Here is a 27,526-nt window from a genome sequence, read left to right as displayed (position 1 = left end):
GTAAAATAGTAGTTTTATTCTGTATTTGTGCTATAATCCTGAGCATATTAGTGACATTGTTTTACTTAGCCTGGTTGCCATTACTAAAGGGAGATTATAACACATCCACTTTATTAAGGTTGGTAAAAGAACTAAAGAAGCCAATTTGGACAATACACTGTTGATAATGTCCTTTCCAGCAGCTTAAAAAGTACTCGTTGAAATTTCTTCCTTGGGTGGAAACAAATCAAGTTGTTTTGTTGTAGTTCTTGGTGGAGACTCTCCACTCGAGTCAGATGGCAGCACTCTCCGGTAGTAGCACCCTGTATCAGACTGCCGAGATGCGACTGCGAGATGACGCTCACCACAGAGAAATGGCCTTAAATACCTTGTCTGAAATCGCCAATGTTTTTGACTTTCCTGATCTGAATCGTTTCCTTAATGTAAGTTTCACTGGCCTATGACGCATCAAGGTTTTCAATCAATATTTTATGCATTTACATAGCTTGGCTTTTCCTTCCCTGCCTTCCTTCTTCTTCCCTCCTTCCCTTCTTCCTTCCTTCCTTCTTTCCTTCCTTCCTTCCTTCCTTCCTTCCTTCCTCCTTCCTTCCTTCCTTCCTTCCTTCCTTCTTTCCCTCCTTTCCTCTTTCCTTCCTTGCTTGCTTACTTGCTTTCGTTCTTTCTAAGGAAAAATCTGGCAAGTGTAGTGAGATCATGTGGATCCTAGATCTTTAATTTTTGTGTCTTTACTTTGATATGAAATGATCAGACTATTTATGTTGACTTATTCTAGACAGTTAGCTGTGCAATTGGTTTGGTTAGTTCTTTGAGCCTATATGTCTTAAATATTATGATTGGTAATTTAAAACAGGCAATTCAAAGACTGATGTCATTCCCATCTCTAAGGAGTTGTGAAAAAGTGAGTTCAAATGCCCTAACTATTGGGCAATTCATTGGGATTGAGGTGTAAAACATAATGGACTAGGGTTGGGAAGGTGGCTCAGTGGTAGAGTGCTTGCCTTGCATGCATGAGGCCCTGGGTTCGATTCCTCAGCATCACATAAGCAGAAAAATCCAGAAGTAGCACTCTGACTCAAGTGGTAGCCTTGTGCTGAAGAGCTGAGAGACAGTGCCCAGGCCCAGAGTTCAGGCCCCATGACTGATACCAAAAAAAAAAAATTATATTAAAAAAAAAACCATAATGGACTAGACTGTCTTCTTTTCTCCAAAGCAAAGTTTATTCCTACTCAATAAGTTAACAATAGCAGTCTGTAAAGAATGTTTTCATGCAGTGGTACTATATTTAACAAATTTAAACTGCTTGTAAGTTTGTTACATTCCAAAAAGAAATATGACAGGGTATGGTATCTCAGAAGATACCTTTTTATTCATTCATTCCTCCAAAGGGCATAGGTTGCTTTGTTTTTTGTTTTGTTTTGTTGTTGTTCTTTTCCTTTGGTGGGGCCTGAATTCTAGGCCTGGGTGCTGTTCCTCAGCTCTTCTGCTCAAGGCGAGTGCTCTACCAATTGAGCCACAGCATCATGTCCAATTTTCTGGTGGTTTATTGGAGATAAGAGTCTCATGGAATCTCCTGCCCCGGCTGGCTTTGAATCACGAGCTCAGATTTCAACTCTCAGCCTCCCGATTAGCTAGGATTTCAGACGTGAACCATCACACAGGTGTTTATGTCCACATTATCCAAGCAGCAAAACCAGACAAAAATAAAACCCTGAGAAGAAATCAAATGTCTTGATTTATTTGTGTTTGGAAGTCCTCAGGGCCTCACGTTTGTTGGGCTGGTGCTATTCTACCAGGTGAGCCACACCTCCAGCCAAGGCCAAAACATTCTGTGTTTGGATTTTGTGTGTGTTATGAATGAGAACTTAAAAGGCAATGAACCATAATGAAAGTAGGTTTGTTGCAGTATTGGGATATTAGGTTCATTTAAAAGTTTTCTTTAATATTGCACCACTGAATCCTTTATAAAAGTTTGCCAGGTACATTTATGGTTATTCTGTAAATACAAGATAAGTTAAAGAATATATCCGACTAGGAACTTCTTCCTTAGAGTGTGTATTTATTTTAACACACACATAAGAAATTATCCCCTTTATGTTTATGTTTGCTTCCTTCCTGTGTTTCTCTCCATGTTTACAATGTGAACTTACCATATCACCAGTATTGGTAGTACCTGAATTATAGTAGATACTCATGTATCAGTCAAGTGAATAAATGGTAAGTCTGACTGCAGGGGAAGTCATGTATGGACTCCTGTAATTTATGCGGCATCTAAGACTACCTCTTTGTGTAGTTGATCTGAGAATGCAAGTGACCGCTGTGTTCTTTTTCAGCGGACGTTGCAGGTTCTGCTCCCCGACCTTGCCGCCAAAGCCAGCCCAGCAGCGTCTGCCCTCATTCGAACTTTAGGAAACCAGTTAAATGTCAATCGCAGAGAGATTTTAATCAATAACTTCAAATATATCTTTTCTCACTTGGTTTGTTCCTGTTCCAAAGATGAATTAGAACGTGCCCTTCATTATCTCAAGGTACCAGAGTATTTGTGTACATTTTATTCTGCTGTTGAAGTTAGCATCATAAGAAACCTAACTTACTTTCTTTTTTTTTTTTTTTTGGGTCCGGTCGTGGGGCCTGAACTCTGGGCCTGGGCACTGTCCCTCAGCTCTTCAGCTCAAGGCTAGCACTCTACCACTTGAGCCACAGCACCACTTCCGGCTTTTTTCTTTTTGCTTATGTAGTGCTGAGGAATCGAACCCAGGGCCTCATGTATGCAAGACAAGCGCTCTACCACTGAGCCACCTTCCCAGCCCCAGAAACCTAACTTTCTAATGGACAAGGAGCCCAAATAATTTATAGCCTATGCTAGAATAAACTTAAATGATGTTATGAGACATAATCTTTGCCCTAGGACAATATTGAATGGGATTATTCTTTTCCTTTTTTTCTTGTTCATTTCACCATCCTGGGATAGAATAATCTGCTTTTATTTTAGTATTTTTGGTCCATCAAAGATAACTTGGCTGATGATATACAAGTAATTACATCTTACAGGAAGAGACAAACATCTTCAACTATTATATATATATATATATATATATATATATATATATATATATATATATATATATATATATATATATACTTAGTTTAGTTACTTGATTTCTGCTTATAGTTTTACCCAGTTTCTTGGTAGTATATATTTGGGTGTTTGTTTTTGCTTAAAAGGTTTGTTTGACAGTACTGGGGTTTTAAGCTCCTGCTAGGCAAGTACTCTATCCTGTGAGCCACATCCCAATCCTTTTTGCTTTGGTTATTTTAGTGTCTTAGATTTTTGCTCAGGGTTTCAATCCTCCTACTTACGTTTCCTCTGCAGCCTCATGCCAAGCTTTTTTGTTGAGATGGAGGTCTCACCATCTTTTGCCCACACTGGCCTTGGACCTTGACCCTCCTGACCTCGCCTCCTGAGTAGCTGGTGTTTATTCATGAGGCCTTGTGTCTGCCCTCTTAATCATTTTTTAATTTAACGTTATAGCTTGTGTTTGTTTTTTTTTTTGGTGTCATATTACAAGTATCTTTGAGGAATATGAGACTGGCAGAAATAGACATATGACTTGTTTTCTCTGATATTTCGTTTTTCATAATAGGACAGCAGCAGATATTTTTCCACATGAGAATTATTGAATATTGCTAATATTTATTCCTCTTGAAAAAGTAAATCTGTGTGATGTAGAGGTAGAATGATAATAATAAGTATTTGTGGAATGCACATTACATGTTAGGAACTGCTCAATCCACATTGCTATACGGATCAATTCACTTAATCCTCAAGGGTGCTCAATAAGAGAAAGGTAGGTACTGCAGATTGTCCCCCACCAAAATGCTTGGGACCAAATTTCAAATTGTTTTAAAATTTTGGGAAATTTGCATATTCATAATGAGATATCTTAGAGTAGGACCAAAGTCTAAACATGGGATTTATTTATGTTCTTTATATACCGTTATTAAACACAGAGCCTGAAGAGAATTTATGCAGTGTTTATGAACTTTTCTTTTTGTGTGTGTGGTAGTAGGGATTGAACTTGTGGCTTTGTGGTGGTAGGCAAACTGCAGGTGAGCCACAAGCCATCCTTGTCCTTAGAATTTTGCTTTCAGACAAAGTCTTGGTAACTTTCCCCAAGCTGATATAGTACTCACGATCTTCACTCCACCTCCTGAGTAGCTGGGATTAAAGACATGAACCACCATTTTGCCTCATGGCATCCCCCTCCTATCAGTGCACAGACAGGTTTCAGATATGGGAGTATTTTTAGTTACGGATTCTTGACGCTACATTAGCTTTTGTTTACAGAAAAGGGAATTAAGGCAGAGAGAGATTACATTGGTGACTTTTCCAGAGCTAGAATTTAAACCCCAATGTTCTATCCAGAAGAACTGCTTGAGGACTCTGCATTGTATTTGCTGCCAGGGTTTGATGATATAGTGAGACCTTAGATAAGACTGGAGCTCTTCAAAGTTCTAGTTCAGAGTAAAGTCTGATCGCTTTTCTTCATTGCTGTAACCCATGGTGGAACTATGTGGAAGGGAGAGGATTGGAATTATTTTCCCGTGGTCTTCTCTTCAGTTCCATCAGTAAATCACATGACCTGCTTAGAGCTCCTATTTACTAATCCCATGTTGAAATCAATATACTTATTTTCGGGGTGTCAACATGAAAAAAAACTTTTGTTTTACTCTTTTGGGGTTAGAATGAAACGGAAATTGAGCTGGGAAGTCTACTGAGACAGGATTTCCAAGGCCTGCACAATGAGTTATTGCTGCGCATTGGAGAACATTATCAGCAGGTGTTCAACGGTCTGTCCATCCTTGCCTCTTTTGCCTCCAGCGATGACCCATACCAGGGCCCGCGAGGCGCCATGTCACCGGAACTCATGGTGAGAACACTAGTGGGTGGTGGCATTGTTGTGTGCTTTATTCCTTTATTAGAACCTCATTAGACGTTGAAGAAACTTTCGTTTCTTTATTTCCCAGTGGATAGACTGTCCTTTTTTCAAGAAAAAAGTGATTATTATTACAGAGGTGATGTATGAGAGGAGCGGGTTACACTTAGTAAGTCAGGTAGAGTACACTTCCTTTTGGAAGTGATCCTTCACTCCCACTCCCTGGATTGTCTGTTAAAGTAGAGTTGGGATCTTTACTTTGGAAAAAAAGGTTGATTTGACTTGCATGATCGCAGAAGACACTGCCATCATAGTAGCTTTGAAAAAAATGTGGATTTCCAAGTGATTTTGGAGACTTTATCTTTTCAACCAAATGAAAAGTGAAGGTTTTCTTTTTTAGTACCCCTAAGTGGTTGTACCAAATGATTTCAGTTCAGCATGTCAGTTTATGGGTATAGTGCATCTTGATCAATGTCACCCCTCCATTGTTCTCCTCCAAGTTTTTCCTCATTTTTTTTTTTTGGGGGGGGGGGTCAGTCGTGGGACTTGAACTCTGGGCCTGGGTGCTGTCCCTGAGCTCTTCAGCTCAAGGCTAGTGCTCTGCCACTTTATCACAGTAACATTTCTGGTTTTCTGAGTGGTTTATTGGAGATAAGAGTCTCACAGACTTTCCTGCCTGGGCTGGCTTTCAACCGATCCTCAGATCTCAGCCTCCTGAGTAGCTAGGATTACAGGCGTGAGCCACTGGCACCCAGCTCCTCATTATTTTTGAACTACATTATAGGTATCTTGGCACCCTGTGCCCTCTTCCAAGTACACTGTCCTTGACAAAGCAAACTAAGGTGTCAAAATGGAGACACAAGCTGGGCACTGGTGGCTCACACATGTCATCCTAGCTACTGAAGATCTGAAGATCATAGTTCAAAGCCAGCCCAGGCAGGAAAGTCTGTGAGAGTTTTATATCCGCTGAACCACCAGAAAACCAGAAGTAGAGTTGTGGCTCAAAGTGGTAGAGCCAGAGAGCTCAGAGACAGCATCCAGGCCCTGAGTTCAACGTCCAAAAACCCAAAAAACTGAGACTCAAACCGGGTCTGACTGACCCAAAGCCCATTCCTTCTTCAACTAGAAGAAAGTGAGCAGTATTCCTGTAAGGAGAACACAGTAGCATGGCCAGGGAGGTCTAGCCTGTAACTGATGATGCCTGCAATCCTTGGCCCTTTCACCATCGCTACCTCGGATATTGGCCTTAATAGCAGAGCACTGCTGTGGTAGCACCTTTCCTTAATGAGGTGCTCTGTAGCGCTGGATGCTCTAGAGAACAGTGGCTTGTCTCTCTAGTCCTCTTGTCTCTACTCTGGATTCTGGTGAGAATCAGATCCTCAGGGCCCTACTAACTCATTCCATGGACTGAAAGCTTAGGGTTTTCTCATTGTACTCATTGCAGTGCTTGTTTACCTCTGTTTTGTAGTGATGAGGGATTAATTTCTTAAAGTAGTCACTATGAAAACTTAAGACTTTTGGAGAAACAGTTTATCATGTGTACAGTTCTAATAGTCTAATGTAATTTAGGTAGAAATACAGATGATGTCAATTAAATAATTGTGAATTTAAGAAATCATGGACTAGCCAGGCACTGGTGGCTCACGCCTGTAATCCTAGTTACTCAGGAGGCCGAGATCTGAGGATCACGGTTCAAAGCCCGCCTGGGCAGGAAAGTCTGTGAGACTCTTATCTCCAATAAAAACTATTAGAAAACCGGAAGTGGCGCTGTAGCTCAAGTGGTAGAGCGCTCGCCTTGAGCTGAAGAGCTGAGCTGAGGGACAGCGCCCAGGCCAAGAGTTCAAGCCCCACGACCGACAAACAAAAAAAAAAAAAGAAATTATGGACTTAGCCTGGGATTGTGGCTTAGTGATAGAGTGCTGGCCTAGCATGCATGAAGCCCTGGGTTCGATTCCTCAGTACCACGTGAACAGAAAAAAAACAGAAGTGCCGGGCGCTGGTGGCTCACGCCTGTAATCCTAGCTACTCAGGAGGCTGAGATCTGAGGATCGCGGTTCAAAGCCAGCCCGGGCAGGAGAGACCGTGAGACTCCTATCTCCAATAAACCACCAGAAAACCGGAAGTGGCGCTGTAGCTCAAGTGGTAGAGCGCTCGCCTTGAGCTGAAAAGCTGAGGGACAGCGCCCAGGCCCAGAGTTCAAGCCCCACGACCGACAAAAAAAAAAAAAAAAAGAAAAAAAACAGAAGTGGCACTGTGGCTCGTTGTAGACTGCTATAGCCTTGAGCAAAAGAAGCTCAGGGACAGTGCCCAGGCTTTGAGTTCAAGGCCCAAGACCAGCAAAAAAAAAAAAAAAAAAATCATGGGCTGAAATCCAAGCTTATTGTAAGAGCGCATGTCTAGCAAGTAAGGACCTGGGTTAAATCTGTAGTAATGGAAAGCAAACAAACAAATTTTTAAAAGAAATTTGGCCCAGTGCCAGTGGCTTATACCTATAATCGTAGCTACTGAAGAGGCTGAGATCTGGGGCTTGCTGTTCAAAGCCAGCCCAGGCAGGAAGTGAAGCACTCAGAATGATAGAGCACTAGCCTTGAATGTAAAAGCTCAGGGAAAGCAACAGGCTCCACCACCACCAAAAAAAAAAAAAAAATTATGTGTATAAAACTTTATGGTTATGTTTTGTTTTCCCGTAGGCTGATTATTTACAACCAAAGCTGCTAGGCATTTTGGCGTTTTTTAATATGCAGTTACTGAGCTCTAGTGTTGGCATCGAAGATAAGAAAATGGTAAGTAAGCAAGACTGTTGAGTTGGAGAGCACTAGAAGAGAATTCATACAGCATCTGCAGGAGACTGCTACAAGAATGTAGCTTCTAGCTGCATCCACAGAAGATAAGTAATCCAATATAATGCCTATATATTGCTGAGGCCAATTTGCATAAGCTTTTTAGGAGTCTTAAAAATAGAAACTGTACTTGGGAGGCCAACATTAGATTCAAGACTTAAGTTCTTCATAAGCTGGACATTTTAGCTAGACTTCGTATACCGCTAGTTAGATAGCTGATACCCTTAGGTTTGGGTGGGAAGCACTTGTCCGTGGAGCTGTCTCACTAGGCAGCTGGTTTATAAGCTTTACCTGAAAGCACTGTTACTTTGTAGGCCCTGAGCAGTTTGATGTCTCTGATGAAGTTGATGGGACCCAAACATGTCAGTTCTGTAAGGGTGAAAATGATGACCACACTGAGAACTGGTCTTCGATTCAAGGACAATTTTCCTGAACTGTGTTGCAGGTAAGTGACTGATCAAGTTTGTTTTTATGTATTTTCTAGTAGTACAACCTTGAGTTCCTAGCCATAGGAGGGAAAATGGTCCCACACTGGAGATAAGGGTCTCATGGACTTTCCTGCCCTGGGCTGGCTTTGAACCTCGATCCTCAGATCTTAGCCTCCTGAGTAGCTAGGATTAGAGGTGAGAGCCACCAACACCTGGCCTTTTTTTTTTTTGGCGGTTGTGCAGCCTGAACTTGGCCTGGGCACTGTCCCTCGCTCTTCTGCCCAAGGCTAGTGCTCTACCACTTGGGCCACAGTGCCACTTCCGGCTTTTTCTGCTTATGGGGTACTGAGGAATAGAACCCAGGGCCTCATGCATGCAAGGCAAGCACTCTACCACTGAGCCACCTTCCCAGCCCATGTGTTTTTATTTTTAATGACAAAATTTTTTACAGTTGGGGCTAGGAAGGTGGCTCAGCAGTAGAGTTCATGTCTTGCAAGCATGAGGCCCTGGGTTCGATTCCTCAGCACCCCATAAACAGAAAAAGCCGGAAGTGGCGCTGTGGCTCAAGTGGTAGAGCGCTAGCCTTGAGCTGAAGAACTGAGGGACAACGCCCAGGCCCAGAGTTCAGGCCCCATGACTGGCAAAAAAAATTTTTTTTTTAAATTTTTTTTACAGTTGTGATTTGATGTTTCTGTTCTTTCAAAGCATTAAAGACAGATAATAACTGATTGCCCACATTTAGTAATGTTAAGACTAATTAGTAGCCTGAATCCCTTTATTACAATGATGTTACTAATCTTTCATTTCAATGTTTTTTTCTTTTTCTTTTTTTTTTTTTTTTTTTGGGGGGGGGTCCAGTCATGGGGCCTGAACTCTGGACCTGGGCACTGTCCCTCAGCTCTTCAGCTCAAGGCTAGTGCTCTACCACTTGAGCCACAGCACCACTTCCGGTTTTTTTCCTTTTGCTTATGTGGTGCTGAGGAATCGAACCCAGGGCCTCATGCATGCAAGGCAAGCGCTCTACCACTGAGTCACCTTTCCAGCCTCATTTCAATGTTTTAACATTATTTATTAATGTTTAAATATTTAATATTTTAATATTTAAAATATTAGCTTAAATTAATATTTTGATAATGTTATTGCCTGAATTTATAATCTCATTATACTTGATAAAATAGTGATTTCTAATTTTCATTATTTCTTTTATGTTTATTAGGTGGGATTCTTCTTTTATCTTTTTAGTTTTTTGAGACAGGATCTTGCTATGTAGCCTAAGCTGGCCTGGAACTTTCCATCATCCTGCCTCAGCCTCTCTGGTGTTAGGATTACGAAAGTATGTCCTAACACCTGGTTAGGTGGGATTCTTCTTAAACAAAACAAAAACTTGAGTTATTCTGAAACATTATTCATACCAGATGGGTAAGATAAATATGTGACTATACTTAACAATTTTCAGAAAATAGCAGTTTTACTGTAGTAATGTCTAGTTAAAATTTTCTTTTTTTGATAGTATTTCAGTCACAAAGTTTTACAAATTTGATTAATTTTAATCACTATTATCAATATTATTGTTCCTCTAGCCAGTAGGGGTCCCTTTAATTTGGCACTAAATTTTTTTTTTTTTTGTTGGTCGTGGGGCTTGGACTCTGGGCCTGGGCGCTGTCCCTCAGCTCTTCAGCTCAAGGCGAGCGCTCTACCACTTGAGCCACAGTGCCACTTCCAGCTTTTTCTACTTATGTGGTACTGAGGAATCGAACCCAGGGCCTCATGCATGCAAGGCAAGCACTCTACCACTAAGCCACTTTCCCAGCCCTGAAACTTTTTTTTTTTTTGTCGGTGGTGGGGCAAGTGTTCTACCGCTTAAGCCACAGCACCACTTCCGGTTTTCTGGTGGTTCCTTGGAGATAAGAGTGTCAGGGACTTTCCTGCCTACGTTGACTTTGAACCACAATCCTCAGATCTCAACTTCCGGAGAAGCTAGGATTACAGGTGTGAGCTACCAGCACCCGGCTAGTACTGCAACTTTTGATATGACCCAATTAATCTTTTACAGATTCTGTTTTCTAGCATGACAGGGTGTCTTACTCAATCCAGTGGATGACTATTAAGTATCATGTCAGTTTATCTTCATGATTGTATGACTGACTGAAAACTGGCCTCCTGCCACTACCCAGGGTCACAAGAGAGAGTGGTAATATTTACTTAGACCGGGGAAAGATCAAGATTCAGAATGCAATTCATAATGAATATTTATCACATTTGTACCTTCAGAAAATTAAATATTTTTTAAATTGAACCCATTAATCAAACATCCTCTGTATAAGCAAATGCTTACACAGTCACTCACGCGTTTTGTTTTATCCTGCTGCAAAAAATTGCTACCTACTTTGCTTTTTTGACTCTATAATTTACATATCGCTTTGAGTATATATACTTTTGATCTTTAGTTCATATTTTCAATTTGTAATCTGTTGTATGTATATATAATCATTTCTTCGACTAATAACTGATTGTTGCACCTTTACAAATAATGGACTTTATTTTCATTTTCCACACAGAGCGTGGGACTGCTTTGTTCGGTGCCTAGACCACGCCTACCTGGGCTCCCTTCTCAGTCATGTGATAGTAGCTCTGTTACCTCTCATCCACATCCAGCCTAAGGAAACTGCAGCTATCTTTCACTATCTTATCATTGACAACAGGTATTGTAATAGCAATAAAAACAGCATCTTTTTCTACTGTCATTTTATGTCACAAAGTACTGTAATTGTTTGTCATGTGGAACCATTCACTTTTTTTTTTCAGCTTTATCATCTATCCATAAGCTGAAGTGACTGGCACACAATTACATGTTGAGTGGATGCTCTTCTTTTGTAGTATTGCTTCCATTGGTTTAAAATCATTAACTAGTAGAAGGGCAGTGAAAAATTATAGTTTGCCAATTTTAAAAGTCTGAAGCTAAATTTACCTTTCTTCTCAAAATAAAAGACAGATGGGAGATCAGCATGAGATATTCACTTTTTTTCTGCCTTACCTTACTGGGAAACCTTTGCTTCGTCATTGTGTTTACCTTCAAACTAGTCACCAATTGTGAGCTTCTATGGGCTTCATTTTCTTGCTAGAATGGCCTTTTAAAATCATCTCCTGGGCTGGGAAGGTGGCTCAGTGGTAGAGCGCTTGCCTTGCATGCCCGAGACCCTGGGTTTGATTCCTCAGCACCACATAAGCAAAAACAAAAAAGCCGGAAGTGGCGCTGTGGCTCAAGTGGTAGAGCGCTAGCTTTGAGGTGAAGAGCTGAAGGACAGCGCCCAGGCCCAGAATTCAGGCCCCACAAGCGGACCCAAAAAATAATAATAATAAAATAAAATAAAATCATCTCCTAGCTGGGCACTGGTAGTTCATGCTTTTACTGGCTACTCAGAAGGCTGAGATTTGAGGATTACAATTTGAATTCAGTCCAGGAAGGAAAGTGTATGAGACTGTTGCATGTGTTAATGAAATCTAGAATTCTAAATTCTTACATTTTGGCCAGAAGGACTATTTATAATATTATTGTAAGCAATTTAAATATTGTAGCCTCAACGAGGCTTATTTGCTCCATGAACTTTTGTTGTGTTGTTAGACAAAAATTTCTGTTTGGGAGTTGACTTTGGTCATCTGTTGCTGTATTATAAATCACTCCAAAATCTATTTTCATTTGCTCAGAATTTGCCCAGGTGACCTGAGCTCAGCTGATCCTTTCATCTGTTGGTTGTCTCAAAAGCCACTGGTTGCTGAGCGCCAGTGGCTCAGACATAGCTACTCAGGAGGCTGAGATCTGAGGATCGCAGTTCACAGCCAGCCCAGGCAGGAACGTCTGTGAGATTCTCATGTACAATGAACCACCAGAAAACTGGAAGTGTCACTGTGGCACTCCCCTTGAGCTGAAGACTTCAGGTGACAGTGCCTAGGGCTAGAGTTCAAGCCTCACGACCAACAACAACAAAAAAAGGTCACTGGTCTAGCCACATTCTGCTGACAGGTACACTCTGGTGGGCTTCTTCCTTTGTCCATTTAGTGCCAGAGCCTCTCTCTCTCTATGTGTCCTGAGCTTATTAGTGGCCAGACTTCTGGCATAGTGACTCCATGCTCTCCAGAGTACAAAAGTGAAAGCTGGTAGACCTTTTTTGTGTGTGTGCCAGTCCTGGTGCTTCCACTGAGGGCCTGGGTACTGTCCCTGAGCTTCTTTCTGCTCAAGGATAGCACTCTATAACTTGAGCCACAGTGCCACTTCTGGCTTTTTTCTGAGAAGTTTATTCAAAATAAGTCTCACAGACTTTTCTACTTGGAAATTGCTTTGAATTGAGATCCTCAGATCTCAACCTCCTGAGTAGCTAGGCTTACAGGCATAAGCCACCAGCGCCCGGCTGTAGCTAGTTATTTGCAAGTATTAATTCACTGAAGATCTTAGTTGTGGTGAGGAAGAATACTTTGCATATTGATAAAAGTATTACTTAGCACTTTGAGTTGTGTTTAAATTGAGCTTAGTTTCATCCTTTTTTTTTGTTGTTGTTGTTGGTCGTGGGGGCTGAACTCTGGGCCTGGGCGCTGTCTCTCAGCTCTTCAGCTGAAGGCGAGCGCCCTCTACTTAAGCCACAGTGCCACTTCCGGCTTTTTTTTTTTTCTTGCTTATGTGGTGCTGAGGAATCGAACCCAGGGCCTCATGCATGAGATGCAAGCACTCTACCACTGAGCCACCTTCCCAACACCTACCTTTTTTTAAAAATATATAATTGTCTTCTTGACTACATTCCCTTTCAACTATTTATTAGGGATGCTGTGCAAGATTTTCTTCATGAAATATACTTTTTACCTGATCATCCTGAATTACAGAAGATAAAAGCAGTTCTCCAGGAATACAGAAAGGTATTACATTTTTTATTTAAGGTTTAGAAGATCTTAGGTTTAGAATTTTCTGATTCCCAATACATTGAATAAAGATCCTTTAGAATTATATCCGGGATTCACATAATCCTATTCTTATGACGAGTTTCTGGTGACTAGATAATGCTATAAGAATCCATGTCTTGAGAGGAAAACTTGATTATCTGATGAAATATATATTAGCATTAGAGAGATCATAGAAGAAAGAATACAGTTCTTGTGCTTTTACTACCCACCTCAGCAAATTGTACTTAAGAGTTCTCCGAAGAAGAAACTACTCAAGCTATATGCCCTGAAAGAAGAAAGATTCTAGTTTTGTGCCACAAATCATGGGGTCATACATGTCTGCTCTAAATGTTTCTGAGTTTTAGAAGGAAAATAATACATAGCTCAGACATCTTGAAATCTAGTGAGTGCTATGAAATTAGGAAAATACCAATGGTGGTTTCTGGGCATCAGATGAGATATATTAAGGAGTAAAAGAAAAGACTGTAATTATTTACATAGTTCATAGATCTGGTTCAAGTCCTCTGTTAAGGAGAAGCTTCTATTTCTTATGAGGGAGCATTTGTTTTATATAGGTAAATTTTTATTTAGTTGGAATAAAATCTGTGTGTGTGTGTGTGTGCGTGTGTGTGTGTGTGTGTGTGTGTGTGTGTGTGTGTGTGTGTGTGTGTGTGTGTGTGTGTGTGTGTATGCGCGCGCGCACATGTGTGTGTGTATGTGTGTGTGCAGGTACTGGGGCTTGAACTCAGGCACTGGACACTATCCCTTAGCTTTTTTAGCACAAGGCTGGTATTTACACTCAAGCCACAGCTCCACTTCTGGCTTTTTGGTAATTAATTAGAGAATAAGAATCTCATATGCTTTCATGCCCAGGCTGGCTTTGAACTGTGATCCTCAGATCTGTCTCCTGAGCAGCTAGGATTATAAGCATGGACCACTAGTACCCAATTTAAAATCTTTCTTGAAGTAGAAATATTCTGGAACAGAATTTTTTTCCCTGAAAATTATAATGGCATATACTTTGGAAGAGGTGGAACTGTTACTTTTTTTTTAATGTAATTTTATTAAAGGAGAAAGTGCTCACTACTTAGGCCTTGAGATGTGAGTAGGAAAATGGATAAGGCATGTCTTTCTGTGCTTATTCTGCAGGAGACCTCTGAGAGTACTGATCTTCAAACATCACTCCAGCTGTCCATGAAAGCAGTTCAACACGAAAATGTAGATGTTCGCATTCACGCTCTTACAAGCTTGAAAGAAACCTTGTATAAGAATCAGGTATGCTGGGCAGGGAATGTGGCTCAGTGGTAGAGTGCTTGCCTAGCATGCATGAATCCCTGGGTTCCATTCCTCAATACTGCATAAACAAAAAAAGCCAGAAGTGGCACTGTGGCTCAAATTGTAGAGTGTTAGCCTTGCGCAAAAGAAGGTCAGGGACAGTGCCCAGGCCCTGAATTCAAGCCCCAGGACTGGGGAAAAAAATCAGGAATGCTATGATAAGATAAGTAAAAGCAAAGGAAGGGTGAAGGGTTCAAGAAAAAGTGACAGGCATTTTTGTTTGAGACCCAACATATTCAATAAAAGGAGTAATCTTTGTTTTACCTAGATTATCAGATCTGACCAAAAATTAGTAATCTATGAATTGCCTTTTAGCCTGAACCCCAGAGATTGCATGATTTTTGTTGTTTTGGAAGGTTATGATTTTGTGGTTATTTTTCAGGTCACTGCATTTTTCCTAAATAGAGATTTATATGTTTGTATATCAGCAGTTTATCTCTCTCATATAAAACATCAACAATTTTGCCATTTCTCATGTAGAACAAACTTTTAGTTTTAATGGAATTGAATCTTTTTTTTTTTTTTTTTTTGGTCTGTTTTGGGGCTTGAACTTAGGGCCTGGGTACTGTCCCTGAGCCACAGTGCTATTTCTAGTTTTTGAGTGGTTAATTGGAGATAAGAGTTTTAGAGGGACTTTTCTGCCCAGACTGGCTTTGGACCATGATCCTCAGATCTCAGCCTGCTGAGTAGTTAGGATTACAGGTGCGACCCACCGATGCCTGACTTGGAGTTGAATTTTTAAATTATTCTCTCAAAGGACCAGTGAAATTTATAATTCTTCTTGGCAATATAGATAATCCTTATCTTTCTGGTGTGAAAATTTGTATTTAAAATATTCTTTTTTAAACTTTTATTGTGAAAATACTGTACAGAGGGGTTACAATTACATGGGCATGTATTTAATATATTCTATCACAGCTAGGTGCTGGTGGCTCACACCTGTCATCCTACCTTCTCAGGAGGCTGAGATCTGAGGATCAAGGTTCAAAGCCAGTCTGGGCAGGAAAGTTTGTGAGACTCTTATCTCCAATTAACCACCAGAGAATTGGAAGTGGCACTGTGGCTCAAGTGGTAGACCGCTTACTTTGAGCTGAAGAGCTCAGGGACAGCACCCATACACAGAGTTTAAGCCCTACGACCAACAAAAAAATAAATTAAAAATACATAAAATAATTAAAATATTCAATCACCATAAATCTAGTTAGTTCTTTCTCATCTTTATTGCTTCTTTGCTATGTCAATGCATGTTATTATACTTATCATATGTTATTTTAATTATTTGTTTATACGTGTGCTATCCCACTGCCTAAACTCACGAAACTCAGACTCATTTTTATGTACTGATGTAATATTAACTGTTTAGCAGAACTTACTGTAAGCTATCTTGTGTAAATGAATCAAAAGCTAATGGAAAAGATTGCAGATAGAGGAAATTCGGTCACTATTCCTTAATATTTTTAAGCTTTTTTCTTTAGAAAAATATATTCGTTTGTACTGGTTACATATTAATTTTCTTCCTATTTATATTTTAGGAAAAACTGATCAAATATGCGACTAATAGTGAAACAGTCGAGCCTGTTATCTCCCAGCTGGTGACTGTGCTTTTGAAAGGTTGTCAGGATGCAAACTCTCAAGCTCGCTTGCTCTGTGGTGAATGTCTAGGGGAATTGGGGGCAATAGATCCAGGTCGATTAGATTTTTCAACAACTGAAACCCAAGGAAAAGATTTTACATTTGTGGTAAGTATGGTCATTTGGGATGACAAGAAGATTTCTCAGTCCACAGAGATTTATATATTCCACTTATAAAGAACTATTCAAGAGCTGGAGGTGTGGTGCATGCCAATAGTCCTAGCCAGTTCAGAGGTGGGAATAGAAGGCATGCGTCCTGGTCCCAGCTGAAAAGCAAGTTAAGTTCAAGTAGACTGGCTCCAGTGGGAAAATGCTTGACTAACAGTTACAAGTTCAGTTTCTAGTACTAGGATGAAAAATAATTATTATTCAACTTATTTTTAGTGACTACTTGATCTAAGTCAGAAAGTTTAGGTAACTTCTCAGTTTATTTTTTCGTACTCTTATGGACTCCTTTAGCCAAAGCAATAGAGGTTGAGCCCAATCTAGGGTACTGTATCATTTCAAATAAGCTTTCTAATCTTTTTTGGGGGGTGGGGGTGGGAGGGGATGCTAGTATTGAAACATGAGCTCTGGGCTTTGTGCTCTTGCTCAACTTTGTCTTTCCACTAAAGGCTGGCACTCTACCACATGAACCACGCCTCCACTTTTAGCTTTTTGCTGATAAATTATAGGTAAGAGTCTCAAGGATTTGTCTTTCCAGCCTGGCTTTGCACCACAATTCTCAGCTCACAGCCAGTATTTTAGGCATGAGCCACTGGCATCTGGCATAATCTAATAAGATAATATCCAAAGCCTAATTAATAATCTAAACAAAACTGTTGAAAAACTACTGCTAATGTTTCCATGGGAAACTGTATTTTCAGGGTATTATGAGTATTAAAAAGGTTTTATGGTCAAGTAACTTTGAGAAATCCATGTAAAGTGAAATTAAATAAGATTTTTCTTTTTTTTTTTTTTTTCTGCTATGATCAAACCAAGGCCCTGAAATGCAGGACCTTTCTTAGCCATGCTAAGCAAGTGCTCTACCACCTTGCTACTTCCTTACCCCTTCCAGTAGAACTTTAGTCAGTATACATTTTCAGTCTCCAAGAGGAGGGTATGTTGGAATCATTCATCTCTCATGTGACTCTTGGTCTCCAGAAAATGCATGCATGTATACAATTTGTTCTTTTACAGTTACAAAGCAAACAGTGCCTATTGTCCTCGCTACTCAAAAGGTTGAGCAGCTTTACTATACTTTAAAAAGAGCCTTTGAAGATTTTGATTTTGGCTGCTAGGCAGTGGATTATCTTTTAACCATTATCCACTTAGTTTCAGCCTCACCCCTTTCCTTTCCTTTTTCTGGGTTCAATTCACTATGCAAACATAGTGTCCCTTAAAAACTTTGCCAGGTGCTGGTGATTCATCCTTGCTGCTCGGAGGCTGAGAGCTGAGGATCGTAGTTCAAAGTGAGCCCAGGCAAGAAAGTCTGTAAGACTCTTACCTAGCCTTGAGCAAAAAAGCTCAGGGATAGTTTGAAGGCCCTGAACTCAAGCTCCAGAACTGGCATGCGCATGTACACGCACACGCACACGCACACACCACCACCACTACCACCACCACCACCAACAACAAAATATATATGCCAATTATCATTGAACTTTTTTCTTATTTTCATTAAGACTGGAGTAGAAGATTTAAACTTTGCCTATGGATTATTGATGGAACTGACAAGAGCTTACCTTGCATATGCAGATAACAGCCGAGTTCAAGATTCAGCAGCTTATGCTATTCAGGTAAGGGTGCTTAGATGTAGTAGAACTCTGGAAGAAAGTGGTAAGTTCTGTACTTGTGAAATACTTCAAAGTTATTCAAATTCATGTTAAACATTTTAAGGAGTACATATTATTATTTTGTTTTTTGGTATTTTGGTCAGTCATGGGGCTTGAACTTAGACCCTGGGCACTGTCCCTGAGCTTTTGCGTTCAAGGCTAGTAGTACTCTACCACTTTGAGCCACAGCTCCACTTCTGCTTTTCTAGTGGTTCATTGGAGGTAACTCTCATAGACTTTCCTATTCAGGCTGACTTTGACCCGTGATCCTTAGCTCTCAGCCTCCTGAATAGCTAAGATAACAGGCATGAGCCACTGGCACCTGGCATTATTATATTATTATAATTACTTTAAAATGATCTTTTGTTTGGTGTGCCAGTACCGTGACCTAGATACCATCATTCGTTTTTTTCACTGTTGGCTAGTACTTTGGCTTTTTGAGGGTTAACTGAAGAGTCTCAAAGACTCCTTCCTGGGCTGTCCTTGAATTGCTAACCTCAGATCTTAGCCTCCTAACTAGCTAGGATTACTGGCCACTGGCACCCAGCACCAAATTATTCATAATCTTATATTTGAATATATATTATGTATAAGCTGATGTCACATTCAAATACTTTGTAAGCCCCAAGTAAGTTAATCTAAAGATTTAAGGCATTGAAACAAGGTCCTAAAGAAGCTCAAAGCCTTTTGAAGTTTTTAAATTGTTTCTTTTTCTGTGTATTTTCATAACTATAATACATAGAGTGTTGATTGATGTAAAATGTTATCAGCCTCACTAACAAATGTAAAATATGTGTTTGTAGGAACTGCTTTCTATTTATGACTGCAGAGAGATGCAGAACCACAGCCGAGGCAACCAATTATGGAAGATGTTTCCTGAGCATGTTCGGGAAATACTAGAACCTCATCTCAATACCCGGTATGGATCTCATTTTCAACTGTTCACAAAATGGTCTTTAGCTTTCTTTTTTTTTTTTTTTTTTGGTCGGTCATGGGGCTTGAACTCTGGGCCTGGGCGCTGTCCCTTAGCTCTTCAGCTCAAAGATAGCACTCTACTACTTGAGCTACAGCGCCACTTCCAGTTTTCTGGTGGTTTATTGGAGATAAGAGTTTCATAGACTTTCCTGCCCCAGCTGGCTTTGAACCGAGATCCTCAGATCTCAGCCTCCTGAGTAGCTAGGATGACAGGCATGAGCCACCAGCCCCTGACGATTTTTTTTTTTAAAGCTGCCAATGGCTCCTAACATAATTCTAACTATTCAGAAGGCTATCGTCCAAGCCAGCCTGGACAGGAAAGCCCATGAGACTCTAACCTCTAATTAACCACCAAAAAGCCAGAAGTAGAGCTGTGACCCAAGTGGAAGAGTACTAGCCTTGGGGGAAAAGCTAGGTCCTGAGTTCAAGCCCCACTACCAGCATTAAGGGAAAAAGAGAACATGGAAAAATGTTGTCTAGAATTAGGTTGCAATAAATGCAATACTAGGGTACAATGAAGAAATTAATACAATTTCTTCTGCTTTCTTTACAGATTTTTAAATGGAACCATATATATGTACTACTTAATAAACAAATTTTCAAAATTACAGGTATAAGAGTTCTCAGAAGTCAACAGATTGGTCTGAAGTAAAGAAGCCAATTTACTTAAGTAAATTAGGTAATAACTTTGCAGACTGGTCGGCATCTTGGGCAGGTTATCTTATCACAAAGGTAAGAGACACCTCTTCAGAATGTGTTAACCGAACAGAAACTTGAAAGGAAACAAGAGCATCTATCTGAATGCATAGGAATTAAAATATTTCTACCAATTAACCAGGTGCTGGTGGCTCATTCCTGTAATGCTAGCTACTCAGGAGGCTGAGATTTGAGTATCATGGTTTGAAGCCAACCCAGGTGGGAAAGTGTGAGACTCTCATCTCCAATTAACCACCAAAAAGCTTTTCAGAGCTTTGGCTCAAGTGGTTGAGTACTAGCCTTGAGGGATAAGCTAAAGGACATCAGCCAGGTCCTGACTTCAAGCCTGAGTACAGGCACACACACACACAAAAATTCAGCTGGTAATGGCAGAGATTGGAAGTAAATGTTTACCAGTGGAGAAAAATAGTTTGTTGTTACTAATGATAGTAAACTTCTAGGTGGAAAGAGAATTATTTTATCATGCAAATTATCATAGAATTAATTAATTGTAAAAGGTCTAGTACAGTATGTCTGTACATTTACATTGGAAATAATACTGTTTAAAAGTATGTGGATGCTATGTCAGAGACTGTTTCTTAATATAAAGTTATAAGGCAATAATATAGGATGTCCTTTAACCATACTTTTGAAAGAGAATTTCATGGTAAAATAAAGGTATATTTCTGATGTTTTTCTTCTTTTTTAAAAATAGTGTACAGAGAGGTTACAATGACATGGGCATGCATTGTAGCCTCCTCCTTTGTTTCCCCTTCCCATCCTCCCCCCATCCCTCCACCCAATCCTCCTCCCCCCTACCCCCCACCCAATCCTCCTCCCCCCTACCCCCCCACCCAATCCTCCTCCCCCCTACCCCCCCACCCAATCCTCCTCCCCCCTACCCCCCCACCCAATCCTCCTCCCCCCTACCCCCCCACCAAAGTTGTAAAGTTCATTTTCAATATAACGACTTGTATGTAACGACTTGTAATGGGTCCACCTGTATTCCTATTTAAACGATTTGTTTTTTCCCTTGTGATGTTTTTCTAAAGCAAAATTAAGCGTACTTGTCTACGTTCTCAGAAAATGTTTCAGGCACATTCACGACGTTTTTTCTGGGTTTTTGTTTTTGTTTTTGTTTTTAAATTGGTCATGGGGCTTGAACTCTCAGGGCTTGGGTGCTATCCCTGAGCCCTTTTGCTCAAAGCTAGTGCTCTACCACTTTGAGCCACAGTGCCACTTCCAGTTTTCTGGTCGTTAACTGGAGACAAGAGTCTCATAGACTTTTCTGCCCGGGCTGGCTTTGAATCATGATCCTCAGATCTCAGCCTCCTGAGTAACTGGGATTACAGGTGTGAGCCACCAGCACCCAGCACAACTTTTGTGTCAAATTCTGTTCATTAGTGTTGTGCAATGCTATTATATGAAGTATTAAATGGCACTTTGAAGGTATTTTCTGTCTTTTTTAAATCAATACACTAAAAATGAACACACAGAATTATTATAACAATGAAGAATATTAATACCAGCTTAACAAAAACTTTGTTTTATAAACTTAACAAACTCATTTAATGTTTTTTTAAGTTAATGTTTTATATTGGAAGGAAAAAAAAACCTTTAATTTTTTTTTAAGAATTGAGTAGTGTTGAACTGCAAGTTAGATAAGTCAAACAATAAAATTTGACTTTAAAGTGATAAAAATTATATGTGTATTTAAGGTATACAACATTTTTGAAGTATTTATTACTTAAAATGCAGATCTCATACTTTGTATACTATCCCAGAGCACAGTTTTTAGTCACTTCAAAACTAAAAACTGAATTTAATGTTGCATAAGTAAAATATGTTAGAATTAGGAAAGTTCGTCTACTTCATTGATGCATTGTAGACGGAGCTGTAAAGCAAGTGAGACCATTTGCACTGGTGGTAGGTAGCTTAGGCAGCTCTAGGGGTTGCCTGTAAGAGCCTCAGCAGTTCGAGAATTTGGAGATAGCAATGTGCTAATATTCAATCAATCAAATAAGTGTGTGAAACCATTTATTCTTCCTAAACCATTTGCGTTTACAGGTTCGGCATGAACTTGCCAGTAAAATCTTCACGTGCTGTAGCATAATGATGAAGCACGACTTCAAAGTGACCATCTACCTTCTGCCTCACATCCTCGTGTATGTCCTATTGGGCTGTGATCAAGAAGACCAACAAGAGGTGCGAGTTCACAGTTGGTTTGGTTTCTGAACACCTGGCACTTGGCTTTAAACTTGTCAATATTTGTTTCTACAACAAAACTAGTATTAAAAAGGCTACAGATGAGTAAGTCAACCTGTTTATATGTGTTCATCTACATGACTAAAAGCATATCAAATTCCTTTAAAACTCTATATTTATCTGAGAAATACACAATATTTAGGGTAGAAAACTAGAAAGTATATTTGTCCAAATATACATTGAAATGGATACATTAGATTTACTGATAATAGTATTTCCGAGGGACTAATATTTTGGCTTAATATAGGAAAAGGGAAATATTCTACTTTTCATTTATAATGTTATTAGAGTTGGATTTTTAAACTACGTACATTTAACACAGTTAATTTTTTTTGTACTTACACTGGACTTAACACAGAGCCTGAGCTTTTTTGCTCAAGGCTAGTGCTCTACCACTTGAGTCAAAGCTCCACATCCAACTTTTCTTTCGGTAGTTAATTGGAAATAAGAGTCTCATGGACTTTTCTGCCTGGCCTGACTTTGAACCATGATCCACAGATCTCAGCCTCCTGAGTATCATGAGCCACCAGAGCCCCATTTTACACTGTCCTTTTCTTCTTTTTTTTCTTTTTTCTTTTTTTTTCAGTTGTGGGGCTTAAACTTGGGGCCTGGGCACTATCTGTGTCTGAGCTCTTTAGCTCAAGACTAGCTCTCTGTCACTTTGAGCCACAGTTCCTCCCTGGGCTGGCTTTGAACCAGGACCCCCAGATTTCAGCATCCTGCGATTACAGGTGTGAAACACCAGCACCCAGCCACTCTCCTTAATGACCTAGGAACAGATTGTAGTATACTTTAATTAAAAACATAAATTATACAAGTAAGTCAAACTAGACCTTTTGCTTAAATTTCTGCTCTTATATCCTGGCCACCACTTAGATCAAATTCACCCCATCTGTGTGTCTTGATCACCTTTGATTGTTGGGGTTTTGTTTATGTTTTTATTTTTCTCATTTCATAGGATGCTTTTGAAAGTACTGTTCCACAACTTGCTTATTTTATTTTTTTAAGTTACCAATATATAGAGAGCCATCCTTTTAAAAAATACTGCATAACATAATCCTTTTGTTGCCATAGTAGCATTATAGATGCATTCCTATGTGTCCTTTTAGCTTATTGGTAGAAAGTCTCTGTATATTTTGGATAACAATTTTGCTGCCTGTCGTATTTTGAAAAACCTCACCCAATTAGTAGGGTTTTTTTTAAACTTGTTCTTGTATTTTACTGTGCAGAACTTTTAAGTGTACATGCCAATTGTATGCATCATTTATACATTTTGAAATGTAAGCCTTTTATGTGATGCCTTTTACTCAATATAGTGACATGTATACATTCTGTACTGTCACAGATGTTAAACATTTGTCTTTTTTTTTTTTTTTTTTCTGGTTGTGAGGCCTGAACTCTGGGCCTAGGCACTGTCCCTCAGCTCTTCAGCTCAAGACTAGCACTCTACCACTTGAGCCACAGCACCACTTCTGGTTTTTTCTTTTTTGCTTATGTGGTGCTGAGGAATCGAACCCACAGCCTCATACACACTCTACCACTGAGCCACCTCCCAGCCCGATATTTTATTTTTTAAATACACATTAAATTATCATTATCTGTAAAATTATCTTTTAAAAAATTTACTGTTATTATAAAGGCGATATACTGAGGTACAGTTACAACAGGGTAACAAGTACATTTTTGGACAATGTTCTTTCTTCCCTCGCTGTCTCCCAGACAGTAGTCCTTTAATTACTCTGAAATTAATTTTATAGTTGGTGTGGGAAAATTATTCTAAGGTTTTTTTTTTTTACTGCTAATAGACTTCCTGTCATAGTTTGAATAATAGAAAAAGTTTTAATATTTTTACCTTCATTCCCTTTAGTTTTTCTCATTCAGTTGGTTTAATTAGATAGGAAAGATTATTAATCGGTCATCTTTTGTTCTGTGAAAATCATCACCATACATGGTTATTCTTTATAATAATAATAAAATATTACATGGCCATCACTAAGCATAAAACAAATTCTCTTAGGTCTATGCAGAAATCATGGCAGTTTTGAAGCATGATGATCAGCAGAGCGCCAGTGCCCAAGACCATGCATCCGACCTGTGTCAGCTGAGCATACAGACCGTGTTCTCCATGCTGGACCACCTCGCCCAGTGGGCCAGGCACAGGTTTCAGGAAATGAACGCTGAGGATGCTCCACAGAGCAAATCGAGCAAAGAGAAGGCCAAACCAGTGGGTGAGTTCAGACTGTGATTTTCTTCTTTCAGTTACTCCCATTGGCTCTTTCTAGCCAGTTCTGCAGTTTAAGCATCAGCTTTTAAAAAGACTTGTTTTTGTGCATTTCTCAAATGGGTAAGAAGGTGTTGTTTTCATTGAGAAGAAGCAGTGAATGCTTCTTCTAATGCTAAGACTGGGAGTGAAGTTCAGCTCAGTGGTAGAGCACTTGCCTAGCATTCACAAAGCCCAGGCTTTGATCTACACTGCTGCTTGGGGTGGGGGAAAGGACCTCCGTAACTTCTGCTTCTCAATTCCTTGGACAAGAAACATCTAATTTTTCTAAGATTGTCTCTCTTAGTAGATTGTTAGGGCTAGATGAGGTTTAATGTATAATATATGCATTTACATTTATGTAATTATAAAGAATACTGATATTTTTATTAGTCTAGCCTTCACCATTAAGTAATTTACTCCTTTTCATACATACTGTTTACATATGTGTATATCTTTTTCACATTTCAGTTTTAAGCTTGAAAGGAGATTTTCTTTCATTTATTGCATGACCCTAAGAATTTATACTAATAATCAGGAAAGAGGTTTTACCTGAAAAATTCTTATCATATACCTGTTAAATACAGTAATTTTTTATTTTTCTAAAATTTTGTGTACTTGCAAATAATTTTGTATTGGGGAAAACTGCTTCTCCCTGGAATGTGGCTGTTACTATATTTTCCATTAATATTAGTTCCTATTTCTGAATGTGACAATGGTACTAGAAAATGAAGTACTAACTCTTATCACCATTTTTGCTAATATTGCAAATAAATTTCTATCTTTTAAGAATAATACGTAGTACAATTTCAGGTGGGGAGGGAGGAGTTGAGGAGGTAGGGAGGGAACGGATGGTAGGGGAAAACATAGGAGGAGGTAACAATGCTCGAGAGGAAATGTACTCATTACCTTACTCATATAACTGTAACCCCTCTGTACAGTATTTTTACAATAAAAAATACATATATGAAAAAAAAATACTTGGGCCGGCGCCAGTGCCTCACACCTGTAATCCTAGCTACTCAGGAGGCTGAGATCTGAGGATCACGGTTCAAAGTCAGCCCAGGCAGGAAAGTCCATAAGACTCTTATCTACAATTAACTACCAGAAGACTGGAAGTGGCACCGTGGCTTAAGTGCTACAGCATTTGCCCTGAGCTGAAGAGCTGAGGGACAGCGCCCAGTCCCAGAGTTCAAGCCTCACAACCAACCAAAAAAAAAAAAAAGAAAGAAAGAATAATGCTTGGGGACTGAGAATGTGGCTCAGTGGTAGAGCGCTTGCCTACCATTTATGAAGCCCTGGGTTTGATTCCTCAGTACCACATACACAGAAAAAGCTGGAAGTGGTGCTGTGACTCAAGTGGTAGAGTGATAGCCTTGAGTAAAAGAAGCTCAGGGCAGTGCCTAGACCTTGAGTTCAAGCTCCAGGACTGGCAAAAAAAAAAAAAAAAAGAATAACATTTGTGAGGAAGAAGTATACCATGTTCCTAGCATGTGCCAAGTCCTTAGTTCAAGTCCTAGTACTACACAGAAACAAAAGAAGTGTAAACTGTAAAATAGAAAAGAAGGCTACTTCATTAATTTTATGCTTCAAGTGGCATTCTTTCAGTATTTTACACTCATAAATAATAACTAGTTTTGTATCTTTCGTATCCTTTTTTTGTCTTTTTAACATTTAAGAATAGTTTACATCTGAAACTATCCTTTTCAAACATAGGTAAGGGAGGTCTGACAGGGACTGACATGTTTCTTTTATAAATGAGAAGGAAAGACTCCAGAGATCAAGTAACCATGCAAAGTAAAGTAAGTACTAGTGGTACAATTGGAGCAAAACCTCTGAGCAGTCATCCTCCTGGTAGTTGTTTTGTTTTTGTTTTTAATTATCTCTCAATAGTTGTACAAAGGGGTTTCAGTTCAGCATGGTGGTTTAGAAGTACGTTGATCAAGGCCATCACTTCCATTGTTTGCCCTCAATTCCTGTTGGTAGTAAACATCTTAAATATTATGCCCTAATCTGGATTCATTTATTTAACTAAATGAATTGGAGTTACATACTTAAACTGATGCTTTCAAATTTTCTGCAATCTGATTACTGTCTTGTTTTGCTTTTACAATGCAGTATCAAGCCCACAAGAGGGTGGCTATCAGAGCGTGACTCGTTTTCTGGACCTCATTCCTCAGGATACTCTGGCAGTAGCTTCCTTTCGCTCCAAAGCATACACACGAGCTGTAATGCACTTTGAATCATTCATTACAGAAAAAAAGCAAAATATTCGGGAGCATCTTGGATTTTTACAGGTTTGAAATTACACTGAATTTAGTGATGAGAATTCACACTGGCAGTCTTAACAGTGATGTTCATTTTGTGGCGTGTATGGATGCATTAGATGCCTGTGGTGGTTTGGTATAATGTCTTAGGTAAAGTGATATAGATTTTCTGTTGAGAAGCACACACCTCTTCCTCTAGAGTCAGGAGAGAGGAGTAGGCAAATTAAGGTTCAAGAATAGCTTCTTTGAAGCCGGGTGCCTGTGGCTTATGCCTGTAATCCAAGCTACTCAGAAGGCTGAGATCTGAGGATCATGGGTCAAAGCCAGCCTGGGCAAGAAACTTCATGAGACTCTTATATCTAATAAACCACTAGAAAACCAGAAGTGGTACTGTGGCTCAAGCGGTAGAGCACTCACCCTGAGCTGAAGAGCACACAGATAATGCCTAAGCCCAGAGTTCAAGCCCCACGACTGACAAAAAAAAAAAAAAAAGAATAGCTTCTTGGAGATAAAGTCCTAAAAATGAGTGCTAGTTGGACTGGGCTCAAGCAATAGAGCACTTGCTTAGCAAGTATGAATCCCTGAGTTCAAACCCCATAGAAGTATCATTCATCCATTCCTTCCCCTCCATTCATTTGTTCCTTCCTCCTTTCCAACTTTCTTTCTCTTTTTCTTTTTTCTTTTTTTCTTTTTCTTTTTCTTTTGCACTACAGGGATTTGAACTCAGTGCCTCATGCTTATTAGGCAGGTACTTTATCACTTGAGCTATGCCTCCCCTGCTTTCTTCATTAGTATTTTTTAGATAGAGTCTTATACTTATTTGATGGAGCTGGCCTTGGACTGTGATCCTTTTAACAATGTCTTCTGTGTAGTTGATTTTACAACCAAGGGCCACCATAGCTGACCTAACTGTTGATGTCTTAGATTTGCTGAAAGTATCTCAATACCAATATATTAAAATGTTCATATATGTCATTCTGATGTCTCTTTCTGAGATGACCCACTTTTCCCTGGTGAAAGTATCTTTCTATACTAATAAACTTTGCTAGGCTCAATAAACTATACTTTTTGCTACTGTCAGAAAATTAGAAAATAAAATGAAAACTTAATTGAAAAATTCAAAATTTGGCTGGGCACAAGTGGCTCATACTT

General features: G+C 39.5%; 1 protein-coding gene across 3 annotated transcripts in view; it reads left to right on the top strand.

Moving 5' to 3' along the window:
- Positions 1-27,526, top strand: part of Atr (ATR serine/threonine kinase) — a 69,698-nt gene that overhangs the window by 14,178 nt on the left and 27,994 nt on the right. For 2 of the 3 annotated variants that reach the window (XM_070005560.1, XM_070005562.1), the window contains exons 14-28: positions 246-422; positions 2,331-2,525; positions 4,743-4,928; positions 7,625-7,717; positions 8,089-8,219; positions 10,761-10,904; positions 13,014-13,107; positions 14,281-14,406; positions 15,999-16,205; positions 17,762-17,875; positions 18,715-18,830; positions 19,498-19,618; positions 21,650-21,787; positions 23,865-24,075; positions 26,226-26,404. In XM_070005560.1, coding sequence (XP_069861661.1) covers positions 246-422; positions 2,331-2,525; positions 4,743-4,928; positions 7,625-7,717; positions 8,089-8,219; positions 10,761-10,904; positions 13,014-13,107; positions 14,281-14,406; positions 15,999-16,205; positions 17,762-17,875; positions 18,715-18,830; positions 19,498-19,618; positions 21,650-21,787; positions 23,865-24,075; positions 26,226-26,404 — 2,232 coding nt within the window. The remainder of the gene's footprint in view (positions 1-245; positions 423-2,330; positions 2,526-4,742; positions 4,929-7,624; positions 7,718-8,088; positions 8,220-10,760; positions 10,905-13,013; positions 13,108-14,280; positions 14,407-15,998; positions 16,206-17,761; positions 17,876-18,714; positions 18,831-19,497; positions 19,619-21,649; positions 21,788-23,864; positions 24,076-26,225; positions 26,405-27,526) is intronic. The other variant, XM_070005561.1, reaches the window with a different exon arrangement.

The sequence above is a fragment of the Dipodomys merriami genome, unplaced genomic scaffold (genome assembly GCF_024711535.1).
Source record: "Dipodomys merriami isolate MVZ:Mamm:240054 unplaced genomic scaffold, mDipMer1.0.p SCAF_68, whole genome shotgun sequence".
NCBI lineage: Eukaryota > Metazoa > Chordata > Mammalia > Rodentia > Heteromyidae > Dipodomys > Dipodomys merriami.
Note: the sequence above shows the minus strand (reverse complement) of the source record. Positions and strands in the feature narration are given on the sequence as shown.